Source organism: Schistosoma mansoni (genome assembly GCF_000237925.1).
Source record: "Schistosoma mansoni, WGS project CABG00000000 data, supercontig 0315, strain Puerto Rico, whole genome shotgun sequence".
Lineage (NCBI taxonomy): Eukaryota > Metazoa > Platyhelminthes > Trematoda > Strigeidida > Schistosomatidae > Schistosoma > Schistosoma mansoni.
In genome coordinates, this window is record NW_017386170.1 from 6,644 (window position 1) to 18,463 (window position 11,820).

The following is an 11,820-nucleotide window of genomic DNA, read 5'->3' on the forward strand; positions in this document are numbered from 1 at the left end:
AGACCTACCAGTCTTGCGCCAGAGCACTGAACCGATAGACCTCTGAGCCAGCATCCAATGGTGTTAATGTCTAACTTCAATCAATCCACGAAATTGAGCAACCATTCACCAATGTCTTCAGTGAGTTGATATCTCCCAACAGACCTGGTTGAACTCCACTGGTTACTGCTTCTCACTAGAACTCCAGGAAATACCTCATGGAGCCAGTCACTATTGAACATATAATTATTATCGGAAGAGGTTTTGTGGAGATTTTAGTAATTTTATATAGTTGAGATCATGAGTCAATTGAAGAATGAAACAGTCGTCCAGTGCTTCCAGGTTTTCCATGATGGTCTAGCTTCAATTGACTCATGATCTCAACTATATAAAATTACTAAAATCTCCACAAAACCCCCTTCTGATATAGTCTTTCTTATTAAGTAGATTAATTTTAAGTCATCATTAATGTTGCATTATTTTATTAGAAGTCAAATATTATCTAGTGAGATAACTGTACCATTACAATAAACAATATTTCTATTGCTTAAAGTCAACTGAACTAAGACTCAAACAAAGCCCTGATGAATATATTATTATTATCATTAGTAGCAGTAGTATGTGATTAGTAGTACATTTTAATAGTTTATTAACCGTTTACACTTTATAATGAACACTGCTCACTGTAACAATAGTACATGTAAACTTAAACAACAAATTTTTTAGATATGATAACTGAATAATTGGCTAACTAATGAACTTTATAGAGTCAAATTCATGCTTAAATTAGGAACGTATTGAACACGAACATAAATGGGGACAATCGAATGTATTTCACATAAAAATTACAGACTATCTTACTAAAATCTGACAACCATAAAGTAAATAGTTAATTTGAAACTACCAACCAATTGTCTCAATCTTGACCATTCCTTCTGCGAATATCAGTCCATAGTCTCCGATTATGATTGTTCATGCATTTTCATACTAATTGCGTTTCGTTTCCGTTGTTTCGTTATCGATCTGCTAGTGAAATACATTCTCTGATTGACTATCATTATATACTACTTGTGTGGATATAAGTAGCCCACACCATATGAACAGCAATTTTTCAATTCATACACTTGACCTCATTAGGAATTAAAAGTGAAAATGACAAACAAATTGCATATTACATCTCAGACTCATCATTATCAACATCATTTTAAAAATGATTTCTCACTGGATTAATAAAAAAACACTGAACTTCATTACAGGTAAGTAATAAGTGTAGTCGTAAAGTACACTAATAAATTAGTAAACCGTGACATTTAATATCTAAAATATTATAAACGTTTGCGTTGTCAATATAAAATTACATTGAGAAATAAAGATACTGACTTTATGTTACTGCATAGTTACAACACATTTGCTACTAACATTCCGTAAGGTAAAATACAGATCTACATATAATGGAACATTTTACCAACTAATTAACAACTTCCATTGCACTGTTCCCAAGAACCATAACTGATTGACATTATTAGATAAACAAATAACTTTTTTATCATAATTATTTACTGGTAAAGGTCAGAAACTGTGAATTCACTAGCCATTATATCAATATTTAATCCTTAATTGTCAACAATTTTATAATTAATTTCGTCTTAACACCAACCAAGTATATCTGAAATACATGATTAATATAGCAGAGGCTGATATTGGTGTCCTGAACCGAACCTGTTGGGTTATACGAGAAGCTATTGTCTCGGTGGTCCAATAAAAACTCAGAGTTTACTCTAGGTTGCTCATATTGGTTTATGCGTCATTGATCAGGTCAACAAGTCGATGCTCTGATTGGCGATCTTATCACGTGATAATTGACAGGCCATAAGGACATAACATATGGTCTTTTTCTTGTCACGATAATTGACAACTTCTATCTACATAACTGAAGAAATTAAGTTTCATATCCAAGTGACCAATGAGGAAATTAATATCACTTTTTATCTCAGTATCTATTAACAGCCAGTACTATTATATGGCACTAGAATAGAATCGATGTGGCTTTTCTTAAGTTACAGTTTTATATTACACGATGATGGAACCGCTTGAGAAAATTTTTTTCTTGAATTAAAATTAAAATGTAAAAATGAAAATTTTGACGTTCAATCAAAACATTTTATGCTGCATTGACTTTCACTAACCAGCATAGAACAAGGCACAATTTACAGCCAATTAACAAATTATTAGAGGGAAGAAAATGTTTGTTCCTAAACAAATGAGCACACATCGTGAAATACAAGTTAACCAACCGCTTATTATTAAATATTTCTAATCATACCCATAAATTTTCGTCATTTAGGGTCAGTAATCATAATAACCATGGCCACGATTACCTTCTGATTCCTTCAGAAGTTCATTTGCGATACGGGATCATCATTGTGTTCACCTATTTTTTTGGTTTCTCTTTTCTCTTGTCTTTCAGATCTTTTTTCTTAATTATTCTTCTCACAAAGTCCCTAGGATAAATATCCATTGTCGAAGTGAACATAAAGAAATTCAACTCAGTTTCTTTATCATTCTGTTTTGTGAATAATTTCCAAACTCTGTTAACTATATTCATAGCAACAGTCATCTTTGCAGAAAGGGCATGTGCTTAATGTTTGATTTTGGAATATATTAACTGTTAAGCAATCATTGATTTTCAGAACCAAACAGTCACAAAAAGCTGTTTGTGGTTAGTGGATTCGATCTATTTTATTAAACTTGATGCTGCCAGTTATGCTGCAGAGGTTTATAAAACAATGTTTACCTAATTGATCTTGTTTTATGATGATAGAGCTGACATCTACGTTACTCGACCAACTTTTTGGTGAATTGGGACGCTGAGATTGTACTTTTTCCAAAGAATCTGTTAGTAAGTTTGAGTATCAATGTGTGCTTAGTGATAAAGGGTTATCGGTATAAAATTCGCAATATTAAAACAAAGTTCTCTTTTATGACATTTTGTTCAGCAGCGTAATATACTGGATCTATTAAATTCAAAGAGATCACTCTAGTTTATTCAAGGTGCTAAGAAGAAATAAACTTTTTGCTGATTGTTACAACTGTTCTGTTCCATTATCCATAATACAAAAAAAAATTACTTTTATCCTAGATTTCATGAACATATATTCTAAATAAGTCTCCCTCATATCGAGTTGGATCCATAGATTTACAAATAAGACTTACAGAAGTCACTACTCATCAAATAAGAGTAGTCGATTTATTAGTGTAGGGTTGTGGAGATTGTTAAGTTTTTGATTGAGATCATGAACCGATGAGTGCCAGACCATTATTAAAGACCTGAAAGTACTGGACGGCCATTTAGTCCTAGTATGGGACTCCTCAACAGTGTGCTTCCACAATCCCTCACACGCAACTCAAATCCAGGAATTTCGGTCCCACACGCCAACGCTTCAAGTCTAGACCACTGAGCCGAGAACCAATTGTGGTAATGTCTAACTTCAATCAATCCACGAAATTGTACTACCATCGTCCGTTGTCTGAGGTAGATACCAGTCCCTACCTGACACGGATTAGCTCCACTGGTCATGGCTTGATTTGGTTATTTTTTCTAAGATCTTTGTATAATTTGGGACTATCACTTCTGAAAGTGTTCTGTTCTATGTTCCAAAACTGTTCAGATAAGAGAATAATTCACATTCACAAGTCTTATCCTGAGCTTTAAATATTATCTATCGTCTTAGGAGTTGTGAATCCTGTTAATAATATATTCAATCAGCATGTATACACATTTATCATCAAGATATAGAAATTCACTCAGAATATTGGAGACAAGGATGACAAAGGTTAATATGTAAAATCGTAACTAAAAGAACAATGCCTAATGACTTCCACTTACAATTAATGAATAAATGTTTTACCCTTACAAGCAGATTTCGAAGTATTCACAAGCGAACAGTTTATTCCTTAAAAATTATTATGACTAAAACATACTACTCACAAGTAGTAAAAAGAAAATGTGAGAAACCGAGAATGAGGCTTAAAGATAAAACAGGCTTTCCAACATTTAAGTTCAATGGAGCGGTGTGAATTTTATTGCAAATATTTACTAATGAACTATATGTTAAACTGTGTTCTTATGACATGGTTTGGTTATTTAAATATATAGATAGACCTTGGAAACTTAAGAACTAGTTGAGTAATTGAGAGATAAAGATGATATTTTATGTAGCATACTTTGTAGATAAATTAGTGATGACTGACCAAATTAATTCATATATATCAGTTAATTCGAGTAGAAGCCCAGGTATTTCATCAGGTCCTAGCCTTTATCACATCCAGGAATATTCGTTAATATAAACTAGTAATTTCCTTCCCAATTCAATTTAGGGTAAGTCTTAGGACCTTATTTTTACGAACACACACATAATTTGAATGCTTCTAATCATCACATTGATGCTGTGATGGAGCCTGTAATGGAACAATTGGACATACATTTAAATTATGATGCCTTTGAGGATTATATGGAAAGGTTCGAAATCTGGACTATGACTAAGGAAGGTGTTGATGATGATAATATTGTGGCTCATTTCATCACATTCTTCGAAAAAGAAGCATACAGCCTATTAAAAACTCTGGCATCTTCAGAAAGCCTATTTCACTTCCTTATGCAACTGTCAAAGAATTACTACTAGACAATGTAAAGTTTACAAATTCGGAATTCTGTGAAGGAGGAAATTTTCATCAAATCATTCGTCAGGACATTCAAAATTCCACTACATTACTACGTCATCCCAATCCAATGCATACTCAAGGTTATGCAGATAACAGTTCATTTAGGAGTTTCAACGCAAGTCATAAAGATGAGTACAAGTTTGGTAAATATTTGTTTTGTGTCAAATTTCACTCATGTAATTCATGTGTAGTTCGTAATGCTAAATGCTTTGAATGTGGTAAAATTGGACACATTCTGTCAGTTTGTAATACTACTGTTCATTTTTCTGAAACTTTTACTAAACTTTGTAATTCTGATCTTATTGACTGCTTTCAATTATCATTTATCTTCTTCCACGACTTCAAAAAACAGTATAGAGTCAAATGGCAGTCCAGAATCAAATGAAAATCGGGATCATTATGAGACGAAAGCTTCTAGTCAATCAGTTTCTTATCGGATTTTTCATGTTATTGTACCAGATATCGTTTGTCCTAATGTATCCCATATTTCTGATGGAATTTCCTATAAGTCTGAGGAGAATATAATCAATGAGTCAAATCGTGATAGAAAATCTGATGCAGTTATGATAGATACCGATTTTTCTAATGATCCATTATTGTCCAATGAAATTCTCAATAAATTTGATGAAAATATTTCAAAAGAATCAAATCTTGACGATGTCATGTCAAATGTTGTTTGTCCTCATAATGCATTTGTTTCTTGTGAGAAACTTGTTTGATGTGAAGCGCGAGTCCTAAACGAGCTCGATTTTGATTACAATTCGGATGATTTCATATCAACTGTTGTTTATTGTTATCATGAAGTCACTTCTAATGAATACTCTATTCAAAATGAGAAATATTTTTTAAATGAAACAACATTATTTATGACCTGGGGATATGAAGATCCAGCATTATTTCGTGGGGGAGGATAGTGTTGGAAAATTTATGGTTCAAATTCTAGATACTAGTGATTTCAGTACACAACCAACATGGTGATCATATACAAATCTAGAACCCAGGCGATTCAGTTCCAAATTCAGTTGTTAATTCTAATACTAATGAGTATATTCTAGATCACACAGAGTCTGTATTCAATACACAGCCTGACAGACACATAATAAACCTAAGGAGAAGACGTACGATTGATTACAGAAACTTATGTTTTAATTTAAGCTGTGATAGATGTGGTGTTTGTATAAACTAATGATTCTTTTGTACTTGATGACTACCCGATTTCGAACTCTAAATACAATATGTTTATTTGTGCTCATCTAGTTCTGCTTGACTTAAACTGCATTATTTTATTATTGTTATTAATAATAATTATTTACTGAATAATTTGATTACAAAATGGACACTCTTATGAAATGATCCTCTCTAAACTAAGTAAAATTCTATTCTGTAGACTGAATTTTATAGTGGGCTGAAAAGTTCACAATTGTATTCACAATTTTCATCTAGAAAGAAAACATAACTTCTGATGTACGAACGAACGATAATATTTTTCGTTCAATCAACTGTATACAGGTTCAAAAGAGATCTATATATATTATATTTAATTATCGAGAGATAAACAAGTTTAAGGTGAACATATCTTTTACAATTACAGTTTCTGAATTTTGGGTTGTTCTTAAAATTGCTCAGTGGTCGTCTAGAGGTTAAGCGTTCATGCGTGAGACTGAAGGTCTCGAGTCCGAGTCCCGTGTGTGGGATTGTGGATGCACACTGTTGAGGAATCCCATACTAGGACAAAACGGTCGTCCAGTGCTTCCAGATTTCCAATGGTGGGCCAGCTGCGATCGACTCATGAATCTAACTATTAAAATCACTACAATCTCCAAAAATCCCCATTCTTATATAAAAATGACCAATATGTAATGTCTACTTGAGTCAATTTACATGACAACTGACATTGTGAGAACAAATATTGGTAAGCCATGGTGATTAAAATGATAATGTAATTACAAATCGAATTTCTTGTTCAGTTAAAGACTGCACAAAATATATCGATAGCATCACAAGTAGTACAAATACAGAAAATTTACGGTACAACGTTTATAGAGCATTTGCGTAGACTTTGCTTTTCAATGTGAAAACCATTGGCCTCGAGAAATCGTCGGGCTTGTAGAATAACAGTTTCTACAGTGGATAATTTGATGGTGGTACTGCGTACAACTCAAACTCTTCAATTTGTATTTTAATAAATATCCAAAAATAAAATCAACTAAACTGGTGACCCTGGACGAAGCTAAAGATAACCTTTGAATTAGCTGTTAAACTGATTGATAAACCAAAGTAAGAATCTTTGGCAAAACAGTGTTGGAACTTTAATGGGCACACTGTTTTGACATAAAATTTATTAGGTTTAAGATGAGTTCTTCCATCTTGAAATAAAGATGGTGGACCAAGAACTCATCCTTTTCAGGATGATCCAGTTTATTTCGCAATATAATCCAAGATCGTTTATCTAATGAGTGGCTGAAGATAGTTGAAAGAAAACTTTAGACCTTAGTTTCGTGCTAGTCGACACTTTTCAGTCAAACGTATCTGTAATCCTGAATGAAATGATGCTTCCCGGGGAAATCGAACTCAGCCACAGTACACGCGATGCTGAGTTACTTAGACTAGTCGCCGTAGTGTAACTTGATCGATAAGATTTGATTAGCAATAAAGATTCAGAAAAACATGACACTGGTGGTCATTACTCGGTAATCATTCAATCGTAAAGTGTGTTCATCATTCAGTATCTCAACAAAATATTGACCTGTCCTAGAGTTCACCTTTAGTAAATGAAAAATAAAACAGCTCTTTACACATCGAGTATATTTCGAACAAGAACAAAGATACCCTTCGTATGTTTCAATATTCACATTGAATGGTGCAATCAGAGGGTGTTTGGTTTGAATCCCATGCTTCATAGGTTAGTTTATAGTGTTACTTATTAGATGAAATGTTCATATCACCATTTTTTTAGTTTTTATTAACTTCACTTTCTAGATAGCGATTCATTGAACAGCGTAGTATGGTTAAACCTTGCTTAAGTAAAGAAGTCTAGGAATGTTCTAAAATTTTTTATTTTACAGTCATATAATAATTAATGACATGCTAACAGCTGAATCTTCGCTTACATGAAGCTCCCAGCATCAAACACGATTTGGTTAGAACTGATTCAAAGAAATGTTATTGAACTTGTTAACATACATTTAGTATACTATAAAAAGTACTATAATATTCAATCACAAAAGAATGTAGATTCCAACCGAAAATATAAATTAAAATGCAGTAATTATTCAGGGTTGATGAATAGATAGAAATGGATAGATAAACAGATAGATATATATGGCGGATATATAAGTAGACATAGCATTGTAATTGATTAACAGACATAAAGTTCGATAAATAGATAAATATAGCTAAGGCTCTTTTTTATAAGACAGAATGATAAAAGCAATAAGATATATGTAACAAAATCTAAATGAATAGTTTGAAGGTAATGAACCTATTTCTTTTGTCCGTATCTTCTTCTTTTAAACTTGAAAAACAAAGATAAGACATCCATATTGATAGTAATAGCTATGATCTGGTGAATATAAATCTGTATATATTAAAATTAACACACATCTAGTGATCATAAGAAAGCTGTCATTTGACTCTTCGACGTTCCATCTTATCATGAAGGTTCAACTGAGTTCACGAATAGCACAACACAACATCATAGAGAACACCATCCCAGATATCTATAATTTGAGTTTAAAAGAAAGGACAAAAGCATTTGATTTAATGTATTTGACTTCATGTAGCTAATCTTAGTTATGAAGTATACCTAAATTCATTTTCCTATAAATTAAATAAATTTACTTATTTACTTACGCCCGTTATCCCTCATGGAGGAGCATAGGCCGTTCACCAGTATTCTCCATCTAATTCTATCCTGAATAATCCTTTCCAGTTGCTATTCATTCTTTTTATGTCTGCTTCCAATTCCCGGTGTAGTGTGTAACTTGGTCACCTTTTCCTATTCCCTTCAGGATTTAGCGATTGCTTCGTGATTCAGTTTGATGACTTCTGTAATGTATGTCCTATCCACTGCCAAAGTCTTTTCTTAATTCCCTCTTCAGCTGGAACCTGGTTTGTTCTCTCCCACAGTAGGCTGTTGCTGATGATATCTGACCAATGAACATTAAGTATCCTGTGTAGACAACTGTTTGTAAGTACTTGTGAGCTTTTGATGATAGATGTGGTAGTTGTCGAAGTTTCAGCTCCCTACAATAAAACTGTTTAAGAGAAGTTTCTCGAATCCTATTAATAGTCTTTGTCTTGCCTAGATGCGTCTTGATTCGATTTGACTATAAATTCACCTCTGATTTCGCTTACCCACACACATAGCTTCTCTGTTCCATTTAGCTCCATTTGCTTGTAACTTTATTTGTGCTATCCGCTAATAAACTGAAGTCGCCTCTTCTTATTGCCTTATGAATTCAAACATCGTTGGGATTTATATAATGACGGTTATCAAGGTGATTGATTAAAGAAGCTAAGCCATTACCACCTCTACAAGGGCACTTGAAGAACATATTTTTTAGACAGATTAGAACTAAGTTATGCACGACAGTCTATTGTTGTTTAAATATGCATGAAAACTATACCACAACCGTTTCCTACTTTAGATGTGACTGTCAGTATGATCTTGGTTAGTTTTATTAATGTATTTAAATCTAAAAAGGTCAAAAGTTCTATCAAGTCATTTTAGTGTTATTTTCGACTTGTCCACCTAGTTGTTGCAAATTTTTCTTTATAAAAGCAAAGTAAATATTCTGAACAGTTTTGGCTGCTCAGTTTGTTGAACCTCTATTTTTTCTATCGATGTATGAAAGAGTTGCTAATTGGAAACTAGTAAAAACTAGTTTCAGAAAAAAGTGTAATTCCCAAAATCACAGTATGTTGTTAAAATCATCAACATGGTGTTCAACTTAATCACGGCAACAGGCTTTAATATGAATTAGACGAATAAATATGAATTATAACATAAATTTATCAATTAGATATTAAAATGGTTAGGTGAAAAATCAACTTACAAGAATCAAAGCGAAACTAATCCCGACTCCACATATTACAGATAAATTAGATCTGCATGCCTCCACGAGTACCTCATGACAACCCTATCAATATATAAATCGATAAGTAATGAAGTTGTTGAATTTAACGAAACTTTGAAGTAGAAATGTAATTTCGCTGAACATATCAAAACAACTTTATTATGCAACGAATGGATGAAATGACTAGTTTCCGGTATTATTCTCTAATTTTAACCCAAGACTATAAAGAATTATATTTCCCTATGACAGAGAAGCTTTAATAACTCAGTAAATATGTCATGTATCGTATAAAACTGACAAACAAGCCATTAAAATCTAGTACCGAAGTTCTTCACATGATCGGTAAATCATGAAAGCGTCCACTTTACCAAAAACCTCTGAAGAAGAACAAAAAGCACCTCTAGATAAAGGGGTACAAGTATGCCTTTGTATTTTTTAGACTCATATCTCATGTGATTGGTTTAGTGAAATACTGGGCCATAGTAGAAAAAAATATTGTAAATCACTAGTTGGTACACGACTAGGATTTTTTTCTGCTAAACCAAGGAACCTGTTTATAGTTATGAGTTACTGTTGTTTTAGTCGCTACAAGATATGACAATAATTGATGAGTTAAAAAAAGCCTACATCACAGATCGATATCAATTGTGCATTTGTTGAAAATCAGGAAGGACTGACTGCACAGTTGTTTCGTCTTCACTGTCCAATCACGACTCCGCTGAGCCAAAGAAGTCAGGATACTCAGGTTTCGTCCATTTGTACTGATGAGGAGTCCCACGGTAAGACAGAACAGTTGTCCAATGCCTTCTAGCTTTCGGCGGCTGTCTAATCATAGTCAATCTTAATGCGAAATATGAAACTTGGCAATCTCTATAACCCCTCTATAATAACAGAAAAATCTCTAGCAACAAAAAAGCCCCATAAATCAACTGTTTGATACATTACTCATTAAAAAATATACACAGTGATTACTACACATGTTTTAAATTTCCTTGTTTGGTCTCCCTTCTCGGCAAATTGTTTGTAGATAATTATTACATCAAAAGCAGAATCATTTGATGGTGTCACGATTTCTCACAGTTACCTGTTTTTAACATCATTGAAATTTATATAATTTTGAAAAAGTTATTTGTCCACAAACAAACTGAATTATCAGCAAAGATGGATAGTGGCTAGCAGTGGAATCCACGACGCACGTTTCGCCCTATTTGGGGCTCGTCAGCTGGATGTACCTGCATCTCAGAGTTGATGTTCACTCTGGGACTCGAACCCAGTACCTTTCGCTTCAAACGCCATCGAATTATCCACCCAGCTACTGAGTCTTGATAGCCACCCTTTGCATGTTGCTTATATCATGTAATGTACTTGGATCATCAACGTTTTACTTCAATGGAAAACATATAGTACAAAATGGATTACCATATTCTGAGTTAAAAATAAATCTGCATAAATTTATTTTTATTAATATTTTTTTGAAACCCAATAAATTTCGAAGTACACCTTAGAATAATCAATGCTAATATAAGTCTAGTGTCCTATTAATAATCTATCTGTCTGACTATACATGATGCATTTATACATGCATGTTTTGCTCCATTGTTCTATACCAACTTCTGTATTAGTTATTCAATGGTAACAAAGAACATTGAATTTTATTAAAAAAATCCTAAACTACAATCAATAGACATGTACCTTTTAAAGTGTAGAAAAAATGTTAATCAATAAATTTTTACTTTATGGAAAGCAACTATGTTAATGTAAAATGTCTTTGTTTCGAAGATTGTATAAAGTAAGAATAATAATTATTATAAGACGATTGTATAAATAAGTCCCCAATTCATATGGGATATAATTTATGTTATGAATGAAATGTTGTTGTTCACTTGTATCTTCACATTGTTATTTTGGACTGCAGTTGATCAGTATCTTGTTGGCATATGTGCATCCTATGCGGACTGCCTCGATATTGCCTGAAATCACAAGCTTTATAAGCAAAGATGAATAGTGGCTTGCAGTGGAATCCAGGACGCGCATTTCGTCC

General features: G+C 33.0%; 1 protein-coding gene across 2 annotated transcripts in view; it reads right to left on the bottom strand.

Moving 5' to 3' along the window:
- Positions 1 to 7,741: 7,741 nt before the first annotated feature.
- Positions 7,742 to 11,820, bottom strand: part of Smp_024820.1 (tetraspanin, putative) — a gene marked incomplete at both ends in the record, with an annotated part of 31,209 nt that continues 27,130 nt past the window's right edge. The window contains 2 exons of one of the 2 annotated variants that reach the window (XM_018792390.1): positions 7,742 to 8,420; positions 9,759 to 9,842. In XM_018792390.1, coding sequence (XP_018644165.1) covers positions 8,364 to 8,420; positions 9,759 to 9,842 — 141 coding nt within the window. The remainder of the gene's footprint in view (positions 8,421 to 9,758; positions 9,843 to 11,820) is intronic. The other variant, XM_018792391.1, reaches the window with a different exon arrangement.